General features: G+C 34.0%; 1 protein-coding gene across 7 annotated transcripts in view; it reads left to right on the top strand.

Moving 5' to 3' along the window:
• SYT14 (synaptotagmin 14) overlaps positions 1-15,656 on the top strand; it is a 211,357-nt gene that overhangs the window by 63,211 nt on the left and 132,490 nt on the right. For 3 of the 7 annotated variants that reach the window (XR_012033232.1, XM_072831177.1, XM_072831176.1), the window contains exons 1-3: positions 5,559-5,683; positions 7,861-9,113; positions 12,724-12,939. Coding sequence is in view for 6 of the 7 variants with exons in the window: in XM_072831177.1 (XP_072687278.1) it covers positions 8,183-9,113; positions 12,724-12,939 (1,147 nt within the window). In the remaining variant the exon portion in view is untranslated. Of the gene's footprint in view, positions 1-5,518; positions 5,684-7,860; positions 9,114-12,723; positions 12,940-15,656 lie in introns of those variants that run through there. The other 4 variants (XM_072831178.1, XM_072831180.1, XM_072831182.1 and 1 more) reach the window with 2 other exon arrangements.

The following is a 15,656-nucleotide window of genomic DNA, read 5'->3' as shown; positions in this document are numbered from 1 at the left end:
TTTACTTTTTAAGCCTAATTTCATCATTTTCCTCCTATGACCAATTTATCTGTAGAAATTAAAATGAATTTTATTGCTATTATTGAAACGTGAATTTTGACAAAAGTGGTTTTTTTCGTCTTTTGTAAATATATATATTCATTTCTAAATGTATAGTAAAGATAACCATAAAGCCAGTTAACTATATATAACATTAGTAGGTAATCATTAATCTTGGACAAGCTTTTTGTATTTCCTGGTGAGATATTATACGTTTTAACGTTGCAGTATAATCTTTACATACTTCATATAGGGGATCATATAGCTCACAGAGACTTTATAGGACTATATAAAAATAGTATATACTTTTAATGACCATTGCTAATGAATATCAAGCTTATTATTCTATAGGATACATTTAGTTTTTAACTTTTCAGACATGGCATGTAATAGAAGGATGTACCATTGATTTTGGTTTCTAAGTATAGTTCTATAATTAATTTTAGCATATTTAGGAAAGTATCTTGAATAGAAAAATTGTTCCAGTTTTATAATTTATGTTTACTTTGAGAAAGCTTGAATCAGTTGCTATTCTTTAACCTACATAAAATCTAAATCATGAAATATTTTCTCTTAATGTATATAGTAAGTTGTATTACTATGATCACATAGCTTTCCTTTATATTTTATATTGCAGGTTGGCATGTAAAGAAGCAGTATTGCTTGATGTTTAAGAACATGGGTTCTGGAGTCAGAATGTCTGGGTTCAAGTCCAGATTCTACCATTTCCTATATTTGTGACCTTATTAGACAAGCTAATTAGTCTCTGGGCCTCAGTTTACTAATCTAAAGACTAAGATGATGTATAGTGCTTACCTATCATAAAGTTGTTTTGACCATTAAATTTTAAGAAGAGAGATTATAGCAATGCATGGCAAATAGGAAGCAATAGGGGTTAGTGTTTGAGACTTTGGCTCAGAAGTCAGTATGCCTGCCTTCAAATCAAGATTCTATCACTGAATAATAATTTTAAGATCTTGAAAATCCTGCTTAACTCTTTTTAGCCTCAATGCCTGTATCTGTAAAATTGGGTTATATTAAAGATTCAGCTGGATAATGCTTGTAACTCCTAAATGAAATGCGTAAAACGAGCAAAGGGAAAAAAGAGAGAGAGAAGAAAACCAAGAAACAGATTTAACTGTAGAGAACAAAATGATGGTTACCAGAGGGGAGTTGAGTGGGAGATGGGTGAAGTAGGTGATGGGGATTAAGGAAAACATTTATTGTGATGAGCACCGGGTGATATATGGAAATGTTGAATCACTGTATTGTACACTTGAAACTAATATTACAGTGTGTGTTAACTAACTGGAACTTAAATGAAAACTAAAAAAAAAATGTGCTAAGCAAATAATAAGCACTCTTCAATATTTGATGTTGCTAATATTGTTATTATTTGATCTTAGTTTTATTGTTTATCACATGTGAATTTTACAAATTTGGATTGTGGGAAAGTAATGTATTAGTGAATTTTTGAGTCATTGATTAACTCAAATTAAATTTGATTCAGTAAAAATTAAATTCTTCAAATGTATAATATTAACCTAAACTAATTATCTGTTTGCCGTTAAATAGATTTTGAAGGTCCTCCTTAAAAGGTAATACGCATTTTGCAATAGTGTTTACTTGCTTGCATTGGCTAATCTAGAATTTGGGGGAAGAGTGGGTTTATTTACAGATAATTTAATCATAATCCTAGGAACACCTTTGCAGACTGGCTTTATAAGTATATTCATAATATAAATAAGATTTTAGGGGTAAATTCTTAAACTGAATGAAAATATATTTTATATATTTTCTATATAAAAATATAGAATATTTTTATATTCTATATTTTATATTAGATCTAAGTGTAATTTTATTTTGGGTTTTTTTTTTTTTTGGTGGTGTCTTTAATTTCAGTGTATTTTCTATAGCAGTTTTATGCACAAGTGGCCTTTGTCAAATGTTTTTAAGTTTAGAACTGTTACTGGCCAGTTTATGGTATCATGTCATTTGAGATAAATATTATTCTAATCCTGAGATAAGGGTAAAAATCGAAGTCTGAAGCTTTTTAATATTTTCCGTTAGAAAAGTTTTTTTCTGGTCTACAACCATATTACTGTTTTAAAATTTAAATACATGAAATATATTCAAAGAATGTAGAAAATGGGCATTTAGTCAGGCAATGGATAAAAAAGGAGTTGTGTAACTAGTATATTTACTTGAGGCATCTTTCTCCTCTCTCTAGTGGGGAAAGATTTTTTTTGTTAAAAATTTATCCAAAGTCACAGTATATATTTATCTAAAAACTTGTAAAATAAGATTTACCCATAATGTGCCAGTTCTATTTGTGTGTAGTCAGTGAAATCTTTCATGTGGAATAGGATGAATAAAGGAGCAAAACTCTTAAATCTTGTATAAGTAACCCAGCCTTCATCAGAGCACTATACTCATACTTCCCCTTTTTTATTAGGTGTCCACATTGAAATAGTCTGATGTTTCTAATGTAACGTATCAAAAACTAGACTCATTATCTGCCTCTCTTTCCAGTTCCCTCTTAGCCCTCACACCCCAAACCATATGCCTTTCCCTTTACACTCTTTCATTTTAATTCGTTCACACAAACTAGAAACTTCTAGAATTATCTGCAACTTCTCTTCATCTTTACCTAATGCTGCATCTAATCGATTAGGTTATTATCAGTTTTCCTTGAACAAAAACTAGAGTTCTCCACTCTTCTCTGTCATTTTAGAACTCATACTCCTAATCATAGGAAACAAATCAAGGGTCGCTGGAGAGGAGGAAGGATGGGGGGATGGGACAACTGGATGATGGACATTAAAGAGGGCACATGATGTGATGAGCACTGGGTGTTATATGCAACTCATGAATCACTGAACTCTACCTCTGAAACTAATAACACACTATATATGTTAATTAATTGGATTTAAATTTAAAAAAAGAACTCCTCATGGATTACCACTAATCACTCCCTGCTCTATTCCAGTTTTCTAAGTGTCTTACGCAATGTAGTTCTGCAAATACAAAATCTTTAGGATGGTATTCAAGGTTCTGTGACATTTTGGATCTTGCTTTTATCTCCAGTCTCAGCAACTCTGGTATATTTTGGATCTCTCTTGAACACACACGTTCATTCATTGATTCATTTACAAATGTTTATATCATGTCAGCTGTGTGGCATTGTGCGAGGTGCTTTGAGAACGTGGAAGTGAGTAAGACAGACATGATCGTCGCCCACTAGTGCGTATGGAGTGCCATGCACATTGTTTTTGTATCTTTTACCGTGCTATTTCATCAGCCCTTGCACTGTCTGATAGAGTTATATTAATCTTTCATACCCTACTCGAGTGTTATCTCCTCTCTGTAGCATTTGTAACTTCTCCAGGTAGTGTTTCTTGTGTTCCAGTAATACTTTCTATTCTTACCTCTGTTGTAGCACTTCCTATATTATACTTCTTTATACCTGGTCCCCCCCCCCCCCCCCCCGCCCAGGTTAAATTTTCACATGGGAGGGAGGGAGATGAAAAGAGAAACATAGAAATAAGGACTGAGATGAGATAGGAAGAGGCAAGAAGGGGAGAGAAGGAATACGGGAGAAGCAGTAGTTAAAAGCACAGGCCCCGTAGCCAGACAGCAGTTTGGATCCTGAGTCTTCCACTTTACAAGCTGGGAACATGATTTAATATATCTCCATATCACAATTTATGATGGGGATAATAGTATAATTGTGAAGATTTAAAAATTTTATGTAAAGTGCTTAAAACAGCCACAAGTATATAATATATATGTATTTGTTGCTATTTTTATCAGCAATAATTAGCATTCTTAGGTGAGGTGAGCTATGTTTCCTCTCATTTGGTCTTTTAAGAGATGGGAGATATTCAGGTTGCATATTATCTAACCCTGTGTGTTCACTTAAATGTACCAAATTGGCAAGTCTATTTTGGACCAGGGGCTAAAAGGGGAGTTCCTTATACATATGTGCTTAGAGTGTAATATTGAATATGAGTTTATTAAGCATTTTGCCTTTTCTTATCAGATCCTGTCCTGCTTCGGACTTTCCTAGCTATTAGAACTGCTGATGATAATTCTTCTGTTTTCATTTTTACCTTATCCTTTAGGCTTGATGCATGCCACTGCTTTTGATAATACAGCTTAGATTTTTAAGTTAAAATACTGAGGGTTTTTTTTCCCCCTAACTGTTCTCTAACCTGAAAACGAGAGTCAGGGCTTATGTCTGGGCATTACTTCTTGTTTCTAGTAGCAGGATCTGTTCCTCGGCCCTGATGTTTAGACTGCATTTCTACTGTTCAGTCCCTTTTCTTCCCTGACAATGTCATTCTACTCCATCCTCTGTCACAATACAGACTATATAGACTATGACATTATAGACTATAACGTCGTTATCTGTTCTACACCTGGGATGGCTGGCTTTCACAAGTAATGAAAAGTTAGGAGATGAAAACAGTCCTTCATTGGACTGGTTGGTGACTTCATTGTAAACAAATGAGTTATAGATGCTAATTGCCATAGCTTTTCTGATTAGAGAAAGAAACTTGAAGGAGATGACGTTATAGCTGCTGCTGGAGCAGTGGAAGAAGAAAGAGTAGATTGTAGGTTGTAGAGAATATTTGAGGCTTAGGATTCATTCTTAACTAATACTTGAGATTTAAATATAAGGCATGAAGGATAAAAAAAATATAGTTCCCGTTTAACTCCAAATGACTGGTATGGTGACAAGTAATGCAAAGGTTGAAAGAGAGATTGCCTGAGGATTGAAGAAGTTGCAGATTTTGTTGTTGTTGTTCTTACTATACAAAATCTCCATGTATTATTTCATGTATTCTCTTGAGATCAGATTCTCTTGAGAATCTGGTTTATTATAACAAAGATCCATTGTGTTTCTGGGACATACAGTAATCTCTTTCTCTGGACCTTTGCACTTGCTGTTTCTTCTTCCTGAGATGGTGTTAACTTGCTAACTCTTAATAATTCTTGGAATATAATCATAGAGCCCATAACTTTCAAAAGTCCAGAGTTTATTAAATAAAACGGGCCATTGAAACTTTTAGAGATAATAATATGTGTTCTCGTAAATTTTGCTAAGATACCTGTGCATGGGAAATATTTTTTCTAATTTTTGTGCTAAAATTTTTGTAATACTCTTAAATGGATTAAATATATTCATTTTATTTTATATTTTATTTATTTATTATTTATTTTATAGATTACTGTCTTTTAAGATTGCTCCAGTATAATTTATACAGAAACTTTTAGATTTGAATAAGTACTGTTAAATGAATTGAACAGCTCATTAAGCTGTGTAGCTTGTTTTTCTTATAAACCTATGTAAACTATGACAGTTAAAAAGTATAATTCAACTAAGGCAGTAGTCTAACATATGTGTGAGGGTTTCCTTCTTATTTGTAGCTTAGAGAAGAAGAAATGCTTACCGCTGTGACTTTTTTTTCTCTAGTATCTCCAGAGGCAGTTGGATTTTTGTCAGCTGTTGGGGTGTTTATTGTCTTGATGCTGCTCCTTTTTCTCTATATTAATAAGAAGTTCTGTTTTGAAAATGTTGGCGGGTTTCCAGATCTTGGTCCAGGCTCCATCACAAGGAAGGACTCACAAGGTAAAAGCTGTAAGTATCATTACTGCTTTTCTTCTTCGTTCTGTTTATCTATACCATTCTGTTACATTATTTTTTTAAATATATATGGTAAAATATATATATATATATGACATTCTGTAAACTAACATTTGAACCACCTTTCTGTGAGTAAAAAAAAAACTATTAAATTATGTTCAATTTTCTTTCTGTTGTTCATGAATGTTAATATATCACACAGAGATGAATTGTATACTATCAGAAGATGACATTTTTATTTTTCATATCTAAGGCATGCTTTTGAGACTGTAGTGTGAGTCGATATGCTTTAAGAAGAAGGAAAGATCTTTCTGCTCTGTATAGCTTAAATCTTACTGTCCAGATAACTCTAGAGAGCTTTTCTCCCATATCCCCATAAAAGGCTTTTGAAAGTATTCACTCTTTTTCTTTCTCTGCTGTTTAATTCTCAGCTGGTGGATACTTTTATTGTGGAGAAAGTGGTATAGATAAAGTCTGGTTATAAAAGTTAGTGTTCCTCTCCCTCCCTTGGTACTATAGGCATTATATCACCTTCTATCACTTATTACTACTATATACTAGGGGAGATGAGGGCTGTAATCTTGTTCTTTCTTTCATGTAAAGTGTTCTCGGAGTTAATTTTTTTTTAAGATTTTATTTATTTATTCATGAGAGACAGAGAGAGGGGTAGAGGGAGAAGCAGGCAGAGGGAGATGCAGGCTCCCTTCAGGGAGCCTGATGCAGGACTCGATCCCAGGACTCCAGGATCACGCTCTAAGTCAAAGGCAGGCACTAAACCGCTGAGCCCCCTAGGGATCCCTGGAGTTAATTTTTTTATATTATTTTAAGAGTTCTTTATTTGCTGTTTCCAAAGACAGGCTTACATAAATGGTAGCAGAAGCAAGTTGAGAATTATAAAAGCAAGGTGTTTAATTTAGAACAATGTTGGAGAGCATTAGCAGAAAAACCTGGCTTTTCTTCTCCATGTACTGTTTTGGAGAGAGGTTTTTCTTGTACTTCTGGTAACTTAGAAAGTGGTAGCATCATTGTTTATAAAAATCTGTTGGTTATTGAATTACATCTATGACTCTAGGAAGGAAACTCTAGTGCTTTTGTGATTTTTGATTTAAGTTTAACATTTATCATAGTTCAGTCTTGCTTTTTTTGATCATTTGTGTAGAGTTGAACTGGTTAAAGGTATCTCTTTGGGCAGCCTCCTCCAGGAGTCCCCTTGTTTAGCATTTCTGGTTTTTCTTTGGTCTAATGACTCCTTTACAGTGTTAAAAATTATTGAAGACCCCAAAGAGCTTTTGTTTATGTGAGTTATAGCTATTGATATATACCATATTAGAAATTAAAACTGAGAAAATTTAAAAAATATTCTTATCAATTTATTTGTTTAAAAAAAAAAACCCACTGACATGTTGTGATAAGCACTGGGTGTTACATGTAAGTGAAGAATCACTAAATACTACTCCTGAAACCAATAGTATCCTATATGTTAACTAACTAGAATTTAAATAAGAACTTGGAACAAAAAACCCACAAAACCCCAATAAGCCTATTACATACATGTTAAACATAAGTAATATTTTTAACTTAAAAATTATATATTTTCTACCTCCCCCTGCAAATGGTGTGAAGAATGCCACTGTTTCATATTTTTTGCAAATCTCTTTAATGACTGGCAAAGAAGAACCAGCTGTTTTTCTCCTATCTGCTTCTGCATTCAGTCTGCTGTGTACCCTCTAAAAAACTCCAGTTTTCATTTATGAGCAAATGAAAATGAAAAAGTTAAATATCCTCTCACTGTTATTAGAAAAATAATTCTGGTGTTGAGGATCCTTTTGGAGAGGTTTTGGGAATCTTCTTTCTTTTTCTGAGCCTTTTTTTTTTCACTTATTAAATAGGAATAATATTTACCTCTTAGAGTTGTTGTGAGATCAGGTATGATAAGACTTGTAAATCACAATGCCTTGCATTTGGTAGCCACTCTGCAGATGTTTACTCTCTGCTCTTTCCTTTATTCTGACCTCTGTGCAAATTGCTTAGATATTTCCCCCTTAATAGTTGTCTTAATTTGAAATGATATTGGTAGTTTGTTAATAATATAGGGTAGTTCCCCTATGTAGACTCTCAGTAAGTAAACTAAAAGTCCATAATAAAAATCCTTTTTATACTTCTTCTTGCAGGTATAGAATAAAAAACCAGTAGTATTTGAGGGGAAAATATTGTCTTGCTGCTGTTATGATAGCTATGGAGTGGGAAAAAATGTCATTACATTTAAGCCAAGTGGTTTGATTTTTTTTTTTTTTGGAAGAGTCTTTGCTTCGACGTGTTTCTTTCAATGCATAATGCATTTACAGAAAGATTAAAAGCCACAATGCACAATAATAATACTGAGCTCATGAGTAACAACATTTAAGTCAATTTTAAATTCATATTCCAAAGTGGTTGATATTTTGAGAAGAGGAAATTCCATTATCACATCTGTTAGGAATAAGGGATTAGAAAATGGCATTTTTCAAAACTTTCCAGCAGAATCTGCCTTCAGTGTCTTCTCTGGTGGACACGATCAGTAATGCTGTAGAGGACCTAACCGCGGCTGTTGGGGAAGTCGGCTACACTCTAACTGACTCGGTTGCTGAACAGGTAACAAATATGATAAATGGCTTTCGCCCAGAAGAAGAAAGCTCTGCAGTAGCAGAAGTTGTAGCAGATGCTTCTGAACAAGCAAATGCTGTGTCACCAGAATTCTCCAAAGACACTAACTGTCAGAAAACACAGTCCAGTGTAGAGCACAGAGCAAATCGAAGCGGTTGTTACAATACTTTAGTTTCACAAAAGCAAGATCAAGGAATGAATGAAGAAAGAGTATCCACACATATTGATGATAGGCAACAGTCTCCACCAAAACCTCAAGACAGCAGTAATGCTGGTAGTGATTCTTCTTTGAAAGGTCACTTGAGTGATGGTGGGATCTCAGTTATCAAGCAGAATGCAAGGGCTGGATCTGCTTCTCAAGAACTTGAACGTACTGACAGATGTAAAAAAATTGGATTAGGAATTCCTGATAATGGTAAGAATTTAAAGGAGGTAAGATCTCAAGAAATGAAAGAAAATCATTTAAAGAAAGCTGAAAAACATACTAAAAGTAAAGGATCCAAAGGGAATGAGTGGTCAGGAAATGAGTGTTCTCCAAAAGATATTTTGGCAATCAACAGACATACGATACAGAAACCCACTGTGAAAGAAGACATACATCCAGCCCTATCAGCTAATTCTCGAGATAAGTTACACGGAAAAATCAAAGAACAAATAAATCCAACAGCATATTACAAAGTGAAAGGAGACATAAAAATAAAGAAAAATGAAGCCATTTCTGCCCACAAAGGAACAGCAAGGAGTAAAGATGAAAAATATTCTAAACTAATACCAGGAAAAGGTGAGGTCTCCTAATGTGGGTTTAAGTGATAAACTTTCTTCTTGATTTTTTAAGTTAAAAAAACATCCAAATTTCCAAACTCTCCTCTACATGTGTATATATCTAATTTTAAGATTTTCTTGAATCCTCTTATTGAGAGATGCTTTTAAGGTCATTCTTTTTTTTTTTTTTTTCTTTTCCTGACAATCAGTTTGAAAGCATTAATGTTCTTTGTACACCACTAAAAATTTGGTCAATTTTTCAGTGACCCTAATTTTTCTTAATGATTGTTTATTATACAACCATAAACTACATAGTTTTCTTAAGTAGTACACATTCTTTAGTTGGAGTGTATTTAGTATGCTATAGTTGAATTTTAAAATTTTATAATTTTGTTAACTAACCCCTGAGACCTTTATACTCTTTTGCCCTTTGAGTCTATCCCAATAAGAATCTGTATCAAGTGTTTTATATTTTCCCTTTAGAACAATAGAGTTTATTTTATTTATTGATTTTTAAAGACTTTATTTATTCATTTGAGAAGGAGAATGGAAGCAGAGGGAGGAGGAGAAAGAGAGGAACATGCAGACTCTGTGCTGAGCTTGGAGCCTGGTGTGGGGTTCAGTCCCCTGACCCTGAGATCATGATCTAAACCAAAATCAAGAGACAGATACTCAACTGGCTGAGCCTCCGGGGCACCCCTAGAATTTATTTTATTGAATAACATGCTTCAGATTATGTGTCTATTCATTTAGCCACATATTAAGGATTTTATATGACTTCTGTGTTACAGTGAGCATATGTGAACAATCTATTATTTTTCATGAGTTCTCTATGTAGAACTAAGATTCCATTTAATCATTTATAGTTTTCAACCACAATATTTGTGACAGTTTTAAAATAATGAGCTAACAGTTATTTGGTTTGGTTGCAGAATTGCTTTATACTACTAATGATTACTCTTGATAATCCTTCACTTATATCCATTTATTGTCGATCTGATCAAAAAGCCAAAAGTATACCAGCTTTTATTTTAAAAATATGTATCTGACACTGTTCTATAAGTTTAGATTCTTATAAAAATAGCAAAAATCTGAGTGGCAGTAGAAATGAGGAAGATTTTCAGTTCTGCATGACTTCATACATAATCAGGCTCTGCTATTTATCAATTATATAAATGATTTTTAAGTGATATTGTAGAGGCTGATCCGGGATTGATAGACTAATTAAAAAAGAAAGCTAGTTTTTGGAAATATGTCCCTGTTGGAGTGAGTCTGTTCTTCTAGCAGCTTTTCAGTTACCAAATTCAGTGGTTTTGGGTAGCGTTGGTTTGGTTTTGTTAGCCTTATTATTTGAAGTAGCAAGAAGAAAGAAATAAAATAAAGTAAAATACATATTTTATTCAGAGAATAACAATAGACAGTAGTAATAAATGCTACACAAGTAGCAGTATAGAGTTAATTTTGTTTTGACTTGTTTTCATTCAGAAGCATGCTGGTTCCTAAAAAAACCCAAGAATATCTCAGGTATTCTGGATTATGGTCAGTACTAAACTTCAGCATATTATGTTCTAAAAATCATTTGAATTGAATCATTTGACCTGTAGATTACTTCTTCATATAGCTGAACTATAGTAGTATCAGTATTACTAGTGTTTGTGTTCTAGGTTTGTTCATAGACGTCTCTATGAGAGCTTTCTCAGAGAGAGAGAAAGAAAAATTTCCTTCTATATTTCTGAATGCAGGACTGCTTTAGGGTAATATTTTGTGGTAGACGAAGTGTGACAGCAGAATTTCTAATTACCCTTCTCAGAGCTCTCCTGATTCTTAGAGACCACCACCATGGTAGCCCACAAAGTGCTAAGAGCTCTCAGCTGGGAGTCAGCATGCCCAGGTTCTACACCAGACCTGTCCAGGTTCTAGACCAGACTACTATCTAACAGCACTTTCTGCAATGATTGAAAAGCTTCATATAGCCCACATGGTAACCAGTAGCCACACACACCTACTGAGCACTTGAAATGTGGCTGGTAGCACTGGGGAAACTGGGTTTTAAAATACATTATTTTAAATTGAATAGCTACATGTGGCTAGTGACTGCATATTGGGCAGTGCAGAATATGACACTGGTCACAGTTTGACCCTTTCATGGCTTTCTCTTACTGAATTAAAAAGGAAGATTTAGACTAGTGACATCCAAGCTTCCTTTACTTCTGACTCTAAATAGACCATTTCTCTACCATATTTTAAAATTACTTATTCTGTGTCTTCTCACCTGAATTTCAAACCTTGATCCCTTTAGTATAGATGATCTCAAATGTTTATAAAGAGAATAGTATCTAGACTGAACTAACAAAGTCTACGTGCTGTGGTGTCTGTATCTTTCAGGGTTGTTTATCATTCTAAGAAGGTTGCATCTTAGTTTATTTTATTTTATTTTATTTTTGCATCTTAGTTTAAATGAACCTCAACATAGTGCAGTTTCAGAATTTTTACTTGAAAAAAAAATGGTAGCAACTCGTTGTTATTATTATACTAGTTAACTATTATTTTAAGAGTAATACAAGTTTTATATGTCCTGAAAAATTTATTTTAAATTTGGTTATACTTAAGTAAAATTTTCTTAGTAATTCCCCCTTTCACAGAAAATAAGCTTATATCCTTTCACATATTTTCATATGTGCATATGAACACTGCATGTGTCTTTGTGTATTGCATGTGGGAGTGTGTCTGTGTGTGCTTAAATGAGAATGTAGGCACACCTTCTGTTTTATAACTTTCTCTTTTCTCTCACCATGATGTTGTAGTTTTTCTACCCTGTGAGTACCTGTAAGTTCACCTCCTCATTTGCAGTGACTGTATACTACATCATTGCATAGATACATCATCATGTACTCAACCAAGGCCCAGTGACGGACCTTTAGATTGTATTTTATTTTTGTTTTCTATTGCTGTTTAACGCAATGCAGTGAATTGTCTGAACTATATATCTTTGCTCACCTTTTAATTCTTAGGCCGAATTCTTAGAAATGTGATTGGTAAATTCCTAGAAATGAATCACAGAATGTGCAGATTTAAGAGTTTGTTATGTATTGCTGAATTGATCTCTGTAAGAGTTGTACCAGTGATAATTCCACCAATAGTATATGTCTGCTCATTTCTCTGTTCTACTCCTAGCACAAAGCATGATCATTCTTGAAAATTTGGACCCAGATGATAACCACAATGTCTCTAGTAACATGAATTATTTGAATCAGGGCCATATGTACTGGCAATACTTCTAAGTCTCTTTGTGTGCTACTGATCCTTTAAAAAAATTGTGTAAGGTGGTGAGTTCTGTTATTTCCTTGATCTGTAACATGATTGGAAAATCCCTGAGATTAACATTTTTTATAATTAGAATATACAAATTTATCTTTTTCTATTAAAAATATGAAAATATAAAGTTTCAGGCTTCTTAAATAAAAAATTATACTTATTTAAATACACTTATTTATTGTGTATGTATATTCATGTGTATATGGAAAAATGTGACATCTATCTCTTTGTGTGTCTATGTGTGTGTGTGTATCAAAATCATTATACACTATTGTCTTAAAATTTTGATTTGCTCTCCCTGTCATTCCAAATAGATAATTCCTACATGGACAAAGATGAGCATGGTTCATCCTCTGAAAGTGAAGATGAAGCACTGGGTAAATATCATGAAGCCTTGTCTAGAACACACAATTCCAGACTACCATTGGCTGACTCGAGACAAAAGAACTATGCTTGGGAAACAAGACAAAAATACAGTCCTCTGTCAGCGGAGTATGATGGCTACAGTAGCGAAGCATCGATAGATGAAGGTAACACAGGTTACTTACTTTATTTTTTTTTTAGATCACACACTATGGTATTAGATTACTTGTGCCTAAAATTCTAGGCATCTGTGGCTGCATGGTGAACACGAGATAAACAGGGTCACAATTCTGTGAATATAGTTTATTGAAATTTAGATCTTTGGACTGAAGCCCAAACCCAAAACACCTAAAAGCAAAACACCAAATAATTTAAATATTTAAATAATTCTGTTTCTCTTTACACAGTGTAAGCATGAGGCAGAAGGTGTGAATTTGCTGTTCTCACATGAAATCAGGCTCTAAATACCTGGCATAGGAACTCACAGAATCTAAGTATTTATAGTGTTGAATGTCAGTCTGGTGTGTCAGTGTGTGCTTTTTCATTCAGTGTGGCCCCTAAACAGAAGTCAAATACTGGACGTGGCACACAGCAGAAGAAATGGTGATCTGGTCTGCGTAGGGGGAAAAGTGTCCAAGGTGGATTGAGAGCTGCTACTGTATTATATTTTGCTTTAAGGATGACCTAAGGAATTTTCAAGGATTATTTTGTCTCTAATTGATTTTTGCTTCATGTACTGACATTGGTATAAAACTCAACCTTTGTGGAAGATACACGTCCACTCTGACATGTTTTTACATTTTTCTATAAGGGAAGTAAATTGCCATTAATTAGAGCATATTTATTTCCACATTTTCAGTAGGTTGCTCACATGCTTGATACAATGTATGAGTACTCCTAGTAATTATTATCCTTATACTCAGATATGAAGAAAAGAGCAATATATCTTGGGATTTTTATTATTACATCAAATGCAAACTGTCCTTAGTTTTATAGCTGTGGTTTGTATTTAAGGGCCTATTACTATTGATTAAAGTCTTACACCAGCATGTAGAGTTGTCAAAGGAGCTAAATCATCTTTTTTTTTTTAATTCACCTTAATGCTAGCTAATGGTTGATGTACCTTCTTTTTATTTCTACTAGTACACAATTTATAATAAGTTAGTCAAATGCTGAGTATTACTATATAGAAAGCTCATTATGAAATACAAGGGAAGAAATAAAAAATATTAAACTCTACCCTCAAAAATACCTTACTCGTACTAGAGAAAATCAAACATGTGCTTACCAAGATAACTGAGTAATGTAAAGCAGTAAAGCCAGTGCCCACATATGTATACCTCTTACACTCCTGGCTCATGAATAGTAAAACCGAAAGAGAATGGGTTTTAAACCTGATCTTTGTTCACATTCTGGCTCTGCGACCTAACACTTAATAGCTACAGACTTTGGGCAGTATAGTTATTAGTTTTTAGGTTTGTTTCATCATCTCTAATATGTGGATAATACCTTGCTAATAGGATTGTCATGAACATTAAGTGGTATAGGTGGCAGTTTTCAGCAGAGTTCTGGCCCCTGTGGGTAAGTGACCAGTAAATGGTAACTATAGCTGAGGGTAGTGAGAGCAGTGCTGGTGATGAGAGTGAACAGTCATGAGCAAGTCCTGCATTTGTCGTTTGTGTCCCTAGATGCTTCCCTTTTCACAGCTTAAGTTTAGAATTTTTATTTTTTTCCTCCTCACTGCTTCATCTCCCTCACTCCCTGGACTTCTGTGCTGTCTTGATTGCTTCCCCATAGTTCTCTTTTTCTAGCATGGCTCTATTATCTGGGCGAGAAGTGATGAGGAGAGAAACATAGCCTCAGCGGCTCTTGTGTTCTTGCCCTAAGCTCTGGAACTGGTGCAAATGTCCTGGAGTCACCTTCTGTTTTCATTTTACCTGTATATTTAGGATCTATCTCTACTTTCCTACCATTTCTACTCTAAATTAATTGATAAGATACCGAGGATAGATTGATTTTCAGCATTCTGAAATTAGATTTATTTCATAAACATTTGTCGAAAGCTTTTTATGTGCCATACTGTATACTGTGGATGTAAAGATAAATAAAACAAAGTTGTTTCAGAGAGCCCACAGACTAGAGGAGGAGGACCATTTGACTATATGTGTAATATCATATGATAAGAGGTCTTTTAGTTTCATGAACAAAGTGCCGTAGACATACAGAGGAAGTGCCTCAGTTCTTGTTTGGGAGGTGGGGAAATTTACTGTAGTCTTCACAGAGTGGTAAACTGGACTTAAGTAAACTATTTCAACAGCCATGGAATAGTGACTGCATGAGAGTAAATGAGAATATATTTTAGTATCTTTAAGTCAGGATCTGTTTGGAGAATGGGCAGGTAATAGGATTGAATGCCATGCTTGGGAGCTTATTGTACTATAGGAAATAATACAGTCCTGGAAAGTTTTTCAGCTGAACAATGTGCACTTTTAGAAATGTATTTAAGGAAGATTTAAATAAAAACTCTTTAACCATAAAAAAAATAAGATTATTTAACTGTTGTAACAGAAAATGGATTGAAAGTAGGACTTTTGGAATTAGAAAGGACCAGTGAGATAAACAGTGATGAGATCTTCATTGGCAGTGAGTTTGGGGACACAGAGTTTGTGGATTTAAGGATGGTCTCAGTATATCTTGAATGATCGAATGTGTGCAGTGAGTGAAGAACCAAGGTTTTTAATTAGTTCATAGAGCATTAGAGAAGTAAGTTTGTGTGGGAGGAAATAATTTAGTTTCCATCATGCTAAATCGGAAATGTCTGAAACGTCCAGGTGGAGATGGATATCCTTATTATTAAAATGCTGTAATTGGGATTTAAGATGGA

Source organism: Canis lupus, chromosome 6 (assembly GCF_048164855.1).
Source record: "Canis lupus baileyi chromosome 6, mCanLup2.hap1, whole genome shotgun sequence".
Taxonomy (NCBI): domain Eukaryota; kingdom Metazoa; phylum Chordata; class Mammalia; order Carnivora; family Canidae; genus Canis; species Canis lupus.
The sequence above is the reverse complement of the archived record's forward strand: the minus strand, read 5'-3'. Positions and strand labels throughout refer to the sequence as shown.